The following is a 14087-nucleotide window of genomic DNA, read 5'->3' as shown; positions in this document are numbered from 1 at the left end:
AACCAATTCCTGCACACGAGTCGGAACCACCTAATATGGTTTCTACGATAGGCTGGGTATAAATAGATACGCTCAGGTGCTACTATCATGTGAAGGCTGTGCGAAATATCGCAAGTCATCTACGAATCAGAACCACCTAATATGGTATATACGACAGTCTAGCACCTGCCTTGGATCCAAGGTGAGCGTGTGGTGCAAGAGGTGAACGATCATGTGAAGGCTAGGCCCTGGCCTCGGGCGAAGCACTAAAACCGGCGTGCAAGATAATGAGCACTAAATGCATCTAAACATTACCATACACACTGCAATCACTATCATTAATATGCACTCACTTGAAGCTTACCTGGGCGTTCGCAGCGTCATGTAATGATATGCATATCTATACTAATGCATATACTAAATGTAATGCAATTGACATGGCATTTAAAAACGTAAATCCATTTAAAACCATTTCTGGGAAAATGGAAAACATATATACGTATATATAGAAAACCAAAAGCCCACTCACCTAGAGTCCGCGCTACAACTCCCTAGCACAAACATCAAGACGTCTTGAATGATTGGCGCCTAGAACAATTATCAAATTATGTGTTAGAATTCTTATCAATAGAACATATAACTTACATATCATATTCGGGAAGATCCATATGTTGGATTCTCGATCCGTAATTTTCTAATATCCTCAAATATTACGTATTATAACGTATCAAAGTTTGGTGACGATCCAACGGTCGGATCGTCGATTGCTATAATAATCAAGTGCGGACCTTAATGGAACTAAGTTCAAACAACGAAAATTTGCCAATCGAACTTCACCAATGGAATCAGGGTATTCACATTTAGCCTAGGAAGGTTAGGGGATGTCTCAGCCTACGCACCATCGCACGCGTTGCTGCAGGTGGTGGTCGGCCACCCCGACTCGCCGGAAAATTCAACTATTTCTAAAAATTCTCAAACTTCACAGAAATAAAGATCTCAGTGAATAGAGCAACTTTTGTACCTGTGACTAAGGCCAATTTGGCCAGAAAATGTTCCAATTTCATCCAAACCCGCTGGAAACCCTTAAAATTGGGTAGTTGTTGATTCATCTCCAAACAAACTCCGACACCTCCTCCAAGGCTTGGGCCTTGCTCCTGGGATTTAGGGGAGTCTATTGGTAGTGATGGTTGATAGAGTTAGCTTCATGATCATCGGATTTTCGCCGTGCACCTCTGGAACCCACGGGTTCCATTCTTCCCGAAATCAAGGCTAAATCTAGTGAAATTTGATTGGAAATGGAAGATGGGAGGTCATGGAAGCTCAGGTGGTGGGTGGCAACGATTTGACGAAAACACCGACAAAAACTGCTGAAAAAGATGGCGGAATCCGGTTGGGTCGCAGGTCAATAGGGAACCCAGCGGGTTCCTCTCCTTTTCCCCTTCTCTCCATTTTCCTCCTTTCCTCTTTTCCCATTGGTTCTCCTCCTTTCCTCCCTTCTCCATTGGTCCGGTTTCTCCCTCATTTCTCTTCTTTATCCTCCATCTCCACTGACCATCTTTCTTTCTTTTAATCTGGGCCACACACGTGGCTCCACCAAATTTTGCTCCAAAAATCTAGAGCATTCCAAAAAATAACTAATTTACTAAAATGCCCCCGACTTTAAACATTAATATCTCCTTCGTTATAACTTCAAATCACGATCCGTTTACGCTCACGCGTCTTTAGCGACGAGTACTACGGGAATACACCAAGAAAGTGAACTTTACATGACATGACACAGCAGTCAACAAAAGTCAACATTTTGTCTCGAAGGGCATTTTTGTAAATTCACGTTTTAAAATTATAAAAATCATAATAATTGGGGACGGGTCATTACAACTGATCTCTGTTGGGTTAGGTTTTCAAAAATCCATTTGGAAATTTGAAACTTTAGGAAAAAGATCAAATAAAAATTCATTGAAGCAATTGATAGAAAAAAAAAAAAAAGAAAGAAAATTTAAAAAAAGCAGAAATCTGTATTTTTAAAGAACTAAAAATTTAAAGAAATTTTAAACCCATAGAACCGTAGATCTTTTACCTCTTAGAATGACATTAAGTTGTAAGAATTCAAAATTTTCAAGGAGGACCTTTTGAAGTTTTGTTGTGGGTTTGATTTCTGAAATAATTTGGGGTGCAGATATTAGGCATGAAACAGTGCTACATTGATTGGTTCTGCAAAATTGAAGGTAGAGATTTTGGCGATTGCACTGTAGATAAATGGGTGTATGGCTAAATTTACAAATTGAATTGGGTTTGTGAGGATAGTTTAAGTAATAGATTTGGGTTTAAAGAGATATTGATATCTTAATTAAAAGTAATATGGGTGTAAAAAGCAAGTTGGGTGTAGAAAGATGTTGTATGGTTTCAAATAAAATTTCCCTAATCTTTAACCAAAGGGGCTAAATATAGTCCCTTAATAATTTCTTAGTTTTAAGTTTATACTATAAATTGATTAATTAATTTAATTAAACTATCATTGGATGTTTTCAAAATTTGGAAAATGATCCTTGCTGAATCGTTTTCCTAGGGATCCCGCGATCGTGACCATTCATCGTACATTGTACGGTCAGTTTTCATTAAGTACTATTTATATTTAATTTTAAATTTTAAATTTTAAAATGATTTCTGACCGCACGATGTACAATGAACGGTCACGATTGCGGAATCCCTAGGATCCCTAGGATCCTTTTCCTAGAAATTTAACTGTTGAATTTGAATCAATTATGCAATTGAGGAGTTGGATCCCAAAAAAAAAAGCTGAGAGGGAGCTACATTTGTCTAGCCTATGATTGTGATGTGATAAACTCAAGGTTCTAAAAAATGTTAGGCGTTGGTCGGACAGCGGGCTGGCGCCTAGCACCTAGGCAGATTTAGGTAAATCTCTTGTATATCTTGTAAATAAGTGCATATTGACACGTACAAAAAATTATACTTGTATAAAATTCATAGATAAGATAATAAAATAATGATAAAATGCAAAAAGAGTATCCAACAAGTCAAAAATTTAAAAACACATTAAGCATGTATGTCATATAACCATAGTGAGGAGTATTGTAGGATGACACATGTACAATAAGTTCACAATTTAAAACCATATAAAATGCAAAATAGGAGGAAAATAAGGAAATATAATAATGTAGATAGGATTTTTTTTTTTTTTTAGTTTCAAAAAAAAAAAAAAAACAAACCGCCTAGCCGCCTAGAGCCTAACTGATTTTTCCAACCAATTTGCAAGAAAACGTCTTGGGTCACCACCGCCCAGCGCCTAGGCAGTTTTTTAGAACACTGGATAAACTCCAACCAAATGCGGATGCAATTTACAAGCCTATCCAACGCCACACACTATCTCTCTCTCTCTCTCTCTCTCTAGGGGTGAGCACGGTGTGGTTCCATCCCTAAATCGGAACCGGAACCGGAACCGGAACCTTAAAATATCAACGGTTCGGTTTAGTACGGTTTTGCTTCAATTTATTACTAGAACCGTACGGTTCAGTCTATATCGGTTCCGATTCAGTTCTTGCCGATTTACGGTTTTGAATACTAAATTATTTGAAATCCACATAAGCAAAGCCGTATAAAACCTGAATACAAAACTTAGAGTAGATTCTAACAATAAAACAAAAAAATAACACTCACATAACAAATGAAGAAAGATCAGTTGAGAAGTCACAAGACTCGGTACAGGGAAGCCTCCAAATGAACTGACTGCATCAAGTAACCCACACAAAAATATCTCAGATACCCATGTTGAAAAATTGCATAACAAGATACAAATCGCTAAACAAAATAGCAGCAAATCTAACACCAATGACCATTTATGTGTTTTTGAATTACAAATTACAAGCATTAGATCTATCAAAGACACAAATTAGTACATTTAATTACTAAATTATTTATATGCAAATTTAAAGAGAAAGATACTCCAAAATAATCTGAGGTGAGTGAGCCCTAATTGGGATGACATCCTGTGCAACTTGGTAAAACTAATTTTGCAACTTGTTATGCCATGACATGTGTGTAACATCCCACATCGCCCAGGAGAGTGATCCTTAAATGTATATTCCCATCCCTACCTAGCATGAGGCCTTTTGGGAGCTCACTGGCTTCGGGTTCCGTAGGAACTTCAAAGTTAAGCGAGAAGGGGGCTAGAGCAATCCCATAATGGGTGACCCACTGGGAAGTTGCTCGTGAGTTCTCAAAAACAAAACCGTGAGGGAATGGTAAGCCCAAAGCGGACAATATCGTGCTACAGTGGTGGAGCGGGCCAGGGAAGTGATCCGCCTCGGCCCGGGATGTGACATGTGTGTATATATAATTAATTAATTTATTATTAATAAAACGATTCGATTCTGGCCGGTTCTTGTTCATTTGAAACTGGAACCAGAACTGGTTTGAACAGTTCGACCCGATTTTTGACTTAAAGTTGACTTTTCCGATCAATACGATTCTTTTCTGTTTTTTTTAATTTTTTATACGGTTTTGCGGTTTTTATGTCCACCCTTATCTTTGTCCCTCTCTTGTTCTAGTCTCGACTCTCAACCCCGCCTAAACCCCATCTTTCATCCTTAATCGCAAATCTATTTAAAATTAATCCTCTCTCTCTCCTCTCTCTCTACTCTCTCTCTCTCGACTCTCACTGACTGACACTGCAAGGCGTCATCCCATAGAGGAATAAATGATATAGAAAATTATACTCTCTCCAGGCTGCAGTTTTCTGTTCCTGTAATTTAGGGCTCGGGGGCGGGGCGTCGTGTGAGCTCGGCACCACCAGATCTTTTCTCCCCCCAGTTTCAATGGCCAGCACCGCTACTCACATTAGCAACGGCGAATACCACCCGCCGATTAAGCCACCGGTACTCACCTCCTCCGCTTCCTTCAGGGCTCGCAAGAAGACCAATTCCTCCGCCGGAATCTCCCGTTCCGGCTCCGATGTCGATGACATCATCACCCTCATGCACGGCTCCGATCCAGTCCGAGTTGAGCTCAACCGCCTCGAAAATGACCTCCGCGGTATCCATCTCTTCTCTCAATTTTCCGGAAAAAAAAAAAAAAAACTCTTTCTCCGGCAAAATTTGGACTCCCATTTTTCTGTCTACTTAATAATACATGATAATCTTTATCTCATCGAATTGAAAATTCGTCTCAGTTTTCGAAAAAAATTGAGAGAATTCTTCTTAATGTCGCTCTGTTTTTTTCCGGGTTAAATTTCAAAGCCGCATTTGCTAGCTAAGGAGAAAGGATCATTCAAATTTTAGAGCTACAATAATTATTTTCCCAAAAATGCATTTCTTATTTTTGATTAATTTTCATTTCATGTAGCATATAATAATTGAGTGAATTCTGTATCAAAACCAAAAACTGATGAAATGGAAAATGGAAATGGAATTGCACAGATAAAGAGAGGGAGTTGGGAGATGCTGTGGCGGAAATCAAGTCTTTGAGAAATTCAGAGCGTCTTAAAGAAAAGGCCGTTGAAGAGGTACTCTGTTTGTTTTGTGCTTCCACTTATCAGTAATTTCACCACATTTTTCTTCCTTCGGCATTAGCGATCGGATTCTTTATTTTTAGACCAATTGCATAACCAAAGAATGGAATCTTACCAACTCGGTCGTAAGTTGCTTCTTCTAAGTTCTTACTAACAACGTTTGTAGTTTGTACATATTCTATTTGATGAAACAGTAATTTTGGACTTACTCAATCTATGCGGAAACAATTACGTAGGTATGGGAGACCAGCAGACCATCATCCCTTTTTTTTTAGATGCAGACTAGAACAAACAGTGAGCTAGATGTCTGCCAGAATCGAGTTACAGGAATGAAACTAATAAAAATCTAACATAGCCAAAAAGGAAAACTTAATCAGCAACTTTATCTTAAAGTGGCTTTTCAATCTGTGAAAGTTATCAAGATTCTTAAAAACCAGTTTCAATTTTATTTGTCAATACTTGATGCTATGTCTTTTATCTGTCGTGTGGCTTAGCCAAACTCCCCCTCCCCCTAGTGTAAAAATATCGATGTGCTCAAAAAAAAAAAAAAACAAAAGTCTTTTATCTGTCAACAATATATGGAGTCCTGAATTTTTTTGTTGGTTAATAATTTCAGTTGACAGATGAACTTGACAAAGTGGATGAAAAGCTTAAAGCAGCTGAAGCGCATTTGGAAAGCAAGGTAATAATTGTAGTTTCCCTTGCTGCCTGATCGTAATGTCTTCTGTTACCAACATTGAAATCTTTTCTGCTTGCGATATACTTAGTACACTATGATTTGCAGAATCTTGAGATTAAGAAAATAAATGATGAGAAAAAAGCAGCTTTGGCTGCGCAATTTGCAGCGGAAGCCACACTCCGAAGAGTTCACGCTGCACAGAAAGATGATGAAATGCCACCCATTGAAGCCATCATTGCTCCGCTGGAGGCAGAGCTTAAGCTTGCTAGGCAGGAGGTATGCTTTCATTCTGCAATTCTGTGACCCCTTGAATTTTGCTTTTTAAGACAGATAGCGTTGTAAAAACTTTATATAGTGTTTTTGTGTCAGTTTTGAGTGTCGATTTTGGCTACCATATTTGGTTTGTACATTTGGGGTATAGACTGTTCAATATGTGTTTGGTTTCTATAGTGTTAATGGATCTGTTGACTCATTTATTTACATGAAATAATAATTATAATGAGTTAAATTTTCTTTTACTTCTTGATGTATTTTTTTTTTAGGTAGCCAAGTTGCAGGACGACAACAGAGTTCTTGATCGGCTTACTAAATCCAAGGAGGCTGCTCTGCTTGAAGCTGAGAGAACTGTTCAGATTGCCTTGAGAAAAGCATCTTTGGTTGATGATCTGCAAAACAAAAACCAAGAGCTAATGAAACAGATTGAAATATGCCAGGTTTGTATGTTGTTCAGAGTTTTCCTACTGCATGCAATTTGTGTGATAGAGGGAATGTACCAGAGGTGTGTACTAGCATTAGACACCATTTTACATAATATGGAATTGTCCATTATCAGGAGGAGAACAAAATACTTGATAAAATGCAGAGGCAAAAGGTAGCTGAGGTTGAGAAGCTAATGCAAACTGTTCGAGAACTTGAGGAGGCTGTTTTAGCTGGTGGAGCTGCAGCCAATGCTGTGCGTGATTACCAGCGGAAAGTGCAGGAGATGAATGTAATAACTGTTTCATGGAAATCCAGTACTTGCATACCACCTCGTAGTTGTTCTGAGTCTTCGTCACAAATGCAAACTTCCTCTGACCTTCAAGCTTGTGTAGGAGGAGAAAAAACTATTGGAGCGGGAGGTGGCTCGTGCAAAGGTCTCCGTAAATCGGGTTGCCACTGTTGTTGCGAATGAGTGGAAAGACTCCAGTGACAAAGTGATGCCCGTAAAGCAATGGCTTGAAGAAAGGAAATTTTTTCAGGCATGTTATGACTTCAATATGTACCACATCATCTTTGCATACAAGTCCTTTAATGTATATTGTTAACCCAAAAGGATTAATATATAGAATTATCAACTCATACCATAGATGAACTGCAATGATTATTGTTGACCTTTTGCCAAATGCATGGTGATAGAGAAGCATAAATTACCAGGAAAGGAGAAAAAAGCCAGGACTTTTTGGGGATGTATAGTTTGGGCTTCGGTTTCTTCAGATTTTAAATTTTCAGTCCTTTGGTTGGATTGGAAAACTGTTTTCAGTTGGTTTTATGGAGCTCTATAGCTGTTTTTTTAGGGGGACTTTCCTGTTGTCTTGGTGGTTTGTTTTTGTTTTCAATCTGGACTTCTTGTCCACTTGCGTATAAATCTGGATTCTGGACAATATATTTTCGTGTGTGCATGCTGGTATACAAAGATGATTTATTTTCCTTCAAAAGATGGGGGGAAAAGTGAAAACAATTAATGAAATGAACAGTTAGTTTCAGTTGAGGTCTAAAATATTTGACCCATTTTTTTTGTAGGGAGAAATGCAGCAACTTAGAGACAAGCTGGCTGTAGCTCAGCGTACTGCAAAGGCAGAAGCACAATTGAAGGTATGCTAACTGTTTGAGTTTGGTCTGTGCTTACAATTTCTTTTACTCTCATTTGTTAAGTGCTTATTCCTCTTCATAATAGTTGATTTTTTATTGATTTCTTAGGAAAAATACCAATTAAGATTTAAGGTTTTGGAGGATAAATTTAAAGCATCTAATGGTAAAGCACGCGCTACTTCAAATGGAAGAATCATAAGCAATGGGCCTTCAAGGCGCCAGTCAATTGGTGGATCTGATATTGTTTCTCAATTGTCCTCTAATGGCTATCTATACGGGACAAAATCAAACTTACAATCTGGTTTCAACCGTTCCAACAGTGCCACTGCAATATTGAAAGAAGCCAAGGTTTCAACTAGATCATTTGAAGATGCAACTGGGAAAGATATCATGCCTAACAGTGCCAATGATCAGACAGAGATGAATGAGGTAATTGGTAGACATGAGGAGAGCTCAAATGGAACTTTGGGTGAACAGTCCAGGAGAGAACATGAAGATTATGTTTCTGGAGTACTGTATGATATGTTACAGAAAGAGGTCGTATCTTTGAGGAAAACTTGCCACGAGAAAGATCAAACCCTCAAAGACAAGGATGATGTGATTGAGGTTAGATAGTAGGTATATCTTGTTAATTTTGCGACCACTTCCCAGTTTCGTATTTTTTAATTTGTTTTTGTTGTGAAATCAAGTAGATGTTGGCAAAGAAGGTGGATACACTTAGCAAAGCAATGGAGGTTGAGGGCAAAAAGATGCGGAGAGAAGTAGCTGCAAAGGAGAAAGAAGTCTCTGCAATGCGTGTCACCAAGGAGCATGATCAGCGGACACAGCGCTTAAGTGCTCCTCGGGGGGCAATAAATAGTTCTCACACACTTTCTTCAAGGTAATTACTCGTGTACAATCTGTAATGGCCTAAGAATGATGCAATAGTTGTGCATCGAGTCTGTCATTCCTGTTCGTGATAAGTTCTTTCATGGCATAAAATGAAAGAAAAATGCGTGGTGCCCCAAGTTGATTGAAAACTTTGAGCTACCAGCCTACCTCCAGCAGAAAAATATTAATCCGCCTGACCAAAAGTTTTGCTTCTTTCAGAAACGCACACATGTCATAGGTACACAGCAGTGGTGACAGAATCACCACATCATGGATGTTTCTGTGATTCTTCAGCTCTGCAGTCACTAGGACTGTTGGTTTTGTTGTGATTTTCCTCTCCCGTCTCCATCTATTTAAGTTGTCTTGGCCACCGGGTAGGCAATTTGTAAAGAACTGACTTCAGGTTGTTCAGGTCAACCTGCTCTGTATATTTCTTTTGTACTAATATGTCCTGGAAATACCGCCAACGGTGGGGAAAAGTTAAGAGATGAGGCTTTGTTAGAATCTTCATTCAAGGAAACTGAAGTCAATATAAAACTTTGTATACCCTAATGCCGTGTTTGGCACACGTGATTGGAAGGGTTGGAGAGGATTTTCAAAGAGGATTGGAATAGATTGGAGAGGATTGGAGAGCTCTAATCCTATCCTTCTTCAATCCTGAGTTTTGTGTTCTAAACAAGGTGACAATTTTTGAAAAATGCTATTTTTAGGTATTTTTTTCACCACAAATTAATTCAAATGCACTGGAAAGCAAGCAAAAGTTCGGAATTTTCAACTTGAGTTCGAGCTTTCATGGATGCATTTCTTGGGACCATTGGCTCTACTTTGACACACCATTTGATTCGGGAGCTAAACGTTTGTTTTCGCCTCGTGGTACTCTTGATGTTGGGGAAATGTCTCATTCGTGAGTTGGGTAACAAAGATGGAGTCTGGATCAATAGATGATGATTTAGCTTCTATCAATTCACCCCAAATTTTGACTAGTTAGTGTGTTGCAGCAAAATACTTAAAAAAATAAAAAAAATAAAAAAATAAAGGAACTTCTTTAGTCCCGGGTGCAGTCCTAGAGTCACGGCGAATCAGGATATCATTCATCTCAAACACTGGGTTTTAACATGATAAGGGTGGTTGCACTGGGTTCTCGAAGAATCCATTAAGTTTTGAGTATTTGAAAAAGAATTATGATGACTTGCTGGTGGTTAGGGTCGTCTTCTTTAATTCATTGTGTTATCAGTTCGAACTCTTCTTATTCTCCTTAATGTATTATGACGACTTTTAAACAGATAATTAGAGCATCTTTAGTGGAGTCTCTAAATAGGGACAACCACCGTATAAATTGACTATAAAATAAATATAAGGAACAAAATAAATCTCTAATGGATCGGAAAGTGAGTTCCTAAAGTACGGAAACTCATCGAATACTTGATGTATGTATCCGTATATAGGAACTGTATGGGACTGAAATGGTGGAGCCCAATGACAATTTGGGTGTAAAAATTGGGCCACCAATATGAGTGTTGCTGTGCAGCATGAACTCCAAATGCTGATGACGTGCGGGTGCAAAAGGACTCACCGACATAAACTCCAAATGCTAGTGGCGTAATTCTTCTTAAATTTAGGAATTCTACTAAAACAACTCTCCCATTTGATCCAATATTCCTTTAGGGAGACAAAAATTCCTTTTATGTCTTTAAATGAGTACTCAAAGATGGTAATGGGAGTCCAGTGAAGATGCTCTTAGTTTAATTAATTTTCTATGCTTTTATTTTAATTAATTTTCTAGTCGTTATCTTATCATTTTAAAATTTGTTCTCTTTTCTTTATTACCAGCGATAATGTACATTAGTTCGATGCTAATAGACAGGGGAGAGTTTAAACATAGACGCATTGAGTTGAACAGAATGACCCTAACCATAAGGACAATCCACTACTGGCCAATCTAAAATTTGCTTACTTGCCCTAATCACCACCTGGGAAGAAGTTGTGTTATCTTTGTTGTTTTTGAAATTTGTTTTCTTCGAAATGGAGGTAAGATGTATATCTACAGAGAACAAAACATAAAATAGTTGCATTGAGAAATTATTATTATTTTAAAGATTTCTTTTATATACAAAGGACATTGGTAAGAAGAAATTAGACCCAATAATCGCACAAAATGACAAAAAAAATCAAGTACTCAAGTTGAGCCTAAATGAGTATGGCTTGAAATTCTTCGTTTTAACCTGATACGGGTGGTTGCATTGGGTTCTCGAAGAATTCACTGCATCCTAAGTTCGAATCCTCTTCCATCCCCTTAATATATAAATAGATAATTAGTTTAATTAATTTTCTAGTCGTGTTATCTTGTCTTTTTATACTAGTTTTATTTTATTTAGACCATCTTCAACCCTTGGAGTTAAAACCTCAAATTTTTAACCCAAAAAATTTAGGTTTTAACGTCGAAACAATTTTTCTGCTCTAACCTTTCTAAGTTAAATTTTTGGCTAAGATTATTAAACAATGAATTTAGGATAATTTTTTCTTAAAATAACTCTTAAAAAAATGTAGACTATACTAATTTAATTTTATGAACATTTTAACCTAAAAATATTTAGATTTTGATAAATATTAAAAAATTACTAAGCTGACACATGAAACTCATGGAACACTATGAGCAAATATGAAACACATGATAGATTTTTTTTAATTATTTTAGTCATTGGATTTAAATTTGGACTATTAGATCTTTTTTTTTACAGTTGGATTTGATCATAATAGATCTTAGTTGTTAGATTCAATGAATTTATAAATATAAAACTAAAAGAAAGTACACGTATATGGTGGCCCAACCCACTAACCCAAGGAGAATTTTTAGGCTAATTTGCCCCGAAAATGAGTTTTGGGTTCAAACTCATATTTGGCCCAAGTGTTGTAGCAAGTTTGGGTAGGTTAATAATCTAAAATTTGAGTTTTACTCCAAGGATTGGAGTAGGTCTTATTACAAGTGAAAACCGACACTAATTTACGCTAATGAAAGGAGAGAGCTTGAACTTGAGATGCATTGGGTTGAACAAAATGGACCCTAAGCACCAAGATAATCCACCACATGCCATTCTAAAATTTGTTTGTTTACCTGCCCTAAGCACCACCGGGGAAGCAGTCGTGCTATCTTGTTTTTAAAATTTGTTTTCTTTGAAATGGAGGTAAGATGTATATTTACATAGAACAAAACATAAAATAGTTACCTTGAGATTATCATTATTATTTTAGTAAGAAAAATATGTTTAAAGAGTTTTTATATACCAACAATATTGGTGAGGGAAAATAGGCCCGACAATCGCACGAAATGACATAAAAAAAAAATTAAGCAAGCCTTAATTAACGAATTGATTGTTGCCTTGGGTTTTCAAGCCGTGTTTGTAAGGCTCAAAAATTTGCACGTTAACAAATTAAAATAATAAACTTTTGGAGGGCTTTGGCTACAAAGTTCAATGGATTGAACTCAGAGATGTAAGTGATTTACCTCTCAAAACTAGGCAACTTCCACTGTGGTACTAGGATTAATATTGATATCAAGACTAAAATAGTGCTTCAATACAAGAATATGATTTCTATTTCTAGTCGTCTAACCCCTATCTGGGAGGTGTGCACTACCCCTTTATATTGGCCCTTAATGAACTCCTAAGCCTTAAGTTACCCCACTTGGCATTTAATGCACCAATTAAGTAGCCTAGAATGCTGAGATCTTCTCACTTTTCAATCCCGACATTCAGTGATGAAGTGACGGATGCTCAGCTCGATTAGCTCATCATGTTAGAATAATATGACCCAAGCACCCCACTCGACCTCGATTATCCAACCTCACCTTCTCGAGCATCGTTCTGACTACCTTTATGTCTTGTTCTATGACACTACTCGTGTCATAAAGCTGTCATCTACCCACGTGATTATGGCAGTCGTGAGCCTTCTTGCGCCCCTGGTCGGGCTAGGTTTATGGATGGTTGGTTGTTGAGCTTGGACATACCCTCTTCTAAGCCCTTTGGACCTTGGGCTTCTCGATCTCTCTTGGGCTTTCCGGGGTTCCTCTCTTGGCCGACACTACTATTTAGGCCTAAAAGTGCCCAACGTTAACAGTGTTGTCTTGTTATTTCAAGTTTGTTTCCTTTGAATTTGAGGAAGACAACAATTGAGGCAACAACCATTATAAATCATTTTTAAATATTTGTACTTCATAAATTTAACTGTGTAATCCTCATATGAGTACTTTTCTTTCTAACTACAAAAAAAGTTTAGAGTGCACAATTAGAATTTTGGAGTGCCAGTAAAAATTCTCAAAAAATATTTGTCTAAATTATTTTGATCTAAACGATATGAGAGGAGAGAAAATCGAACTAATGACCTCGGGCGCAAAGAGAAATTAAAAATTGTAATTTTTCTTTAGTTTTGAAAGGAGGGAAGATAATTACCTGATATTTGGTTCAAATCATAGTCCAATTTTATTGGATACTAATACCTTGGATAATATTAATGCAATTGGCAGAAATAATTTTAAATTTGAAGTTACGTGGTTATCTCATCCTGATTTTTTGAATGTTGTTAGGCAAGTCTGGAATGGTGACATGCCTGACAACTCAAGTGACAAAGTGAGGGGTTATTTATGCAGGTTCAAGATTCTTATTCAAAAGTGGAATAAGGACACTTTTGGGATTTTTGAGAAGAAAAAAGCTCTCTTGAGTGATTTAGATAAGGTTCAACAAGAGAATATGTATATGCCCAACTCGAGGGTCTTGGTGAATAAGGAAGGGAGCATTAAAAGGCAACTCTACCAAGTTCTTAGGAATGAGGAAACTTTCTAGGCTCAGAAAGCCAGAGTCAATTGGGTCTAACTAGGTAATAAAATTACTAAGTATTTCCAAACTGTGACTAACATTAGGAAAATAAAATAAAAAAGAATGAGATTACATTAGAGATCAACATGGTAATTGGTGAGAAAAAGGTGATGGTTTGGAAAATGGTTTTGTCAAAGACTTTAAATGTAGGTTCACTACTTCTAGTGCTCATTCTCACTCAGACATAGATAACTTTGTGAACTTCATCGACTCCTGCATAACTGAGGATCATAATGCTGCCTTAAACGTTCCTATCCTGGACAATGAGGTGTTTGCAGCTGTAAATAGCATTGGAGCCTTTAAAGTTCCTGGACCAGAT

At 37.4% G+C, this 14087-nt stretch overlaps 1 protein-coding gene across 1 annotated transcript; it reads left to right on the top strand.

Annotated features, from left to right (window-relative positions):
- The first annotated feature begins 4769 nt into the window (after window positions 1-4769).
- On the top strand, window positions 4770-9452 carry LOC125472738 (microtubule-associated protein 70-2-like). Its single transcript, XM_048574514.1, has 11 exons — window positions 4770-5028; window positions 5412-5497; window positions 6120-6185; window positions 6288-6458; window positions 6725-6895; window positions 7015-7170; window positions 7274-7420; window positions 7962-8033; window positions 8139-8636; window positions 8723-8910; window positions 9120-9452. The coding sequence occupies exons 1-11, from the start codon at window positions 4812-4814 to the stop codon at window positions 9136-9138; spliced, it is 1791 nt and encodes a 596-aa protein (XP_048430471.1). The 5' UTR covers window positions 4770-4811; the 3' UTR covers window positions 9139-9452.
- The last annotated feature ends 4635 nt before the right edge of the window (window positions 9453-14087 follow it).

Source organism: the organism of the source record quoted next, unplaced genomic scaffold, assembly GCF_019419815.1.
Source record: "Pyrus x bretschneideri cultivar Hongxiangsu unplaced genomic scaffold, Pyrus_bretschneideri_v1 Contig72, whole genome shotgun sequence".
Classification (NCBI taxonomy): domain Eukaryota; kingdom Viridiplantae; phylum Streptophyta; class Magnoliopsida; order Rosales; family Rosaceae; genus Pyrus; species Pyrus x bretschneideri.
Note: the sequence above shows the minus strand (reverse complement) of the source record. Positions and strands in the feature narration are given on the sequence as shown.

Coding starts and splice junctions, on each gene's coding strand:
- LOC125472738 (XM_048574514.1), top strand. CDS start 4,812: ATGGCCAGCACCGCTACTCACATTAGCAACGGCGAATACCACCCGCCG. Junction 5,029..5,411: donor CCTCGAAAATGACCTCCGCG/GTATCCATCTCT, acceptor GGAATTGCACAG/ATAAAGAGAGGGAGTTGGGA. Junction 6,896..7,014: donor AACAGATTGAAATATGCCAG/GTTTGTATGTTG, acceptor GTCCATTATCAG/GAGGAGAACAAAATACTTGA.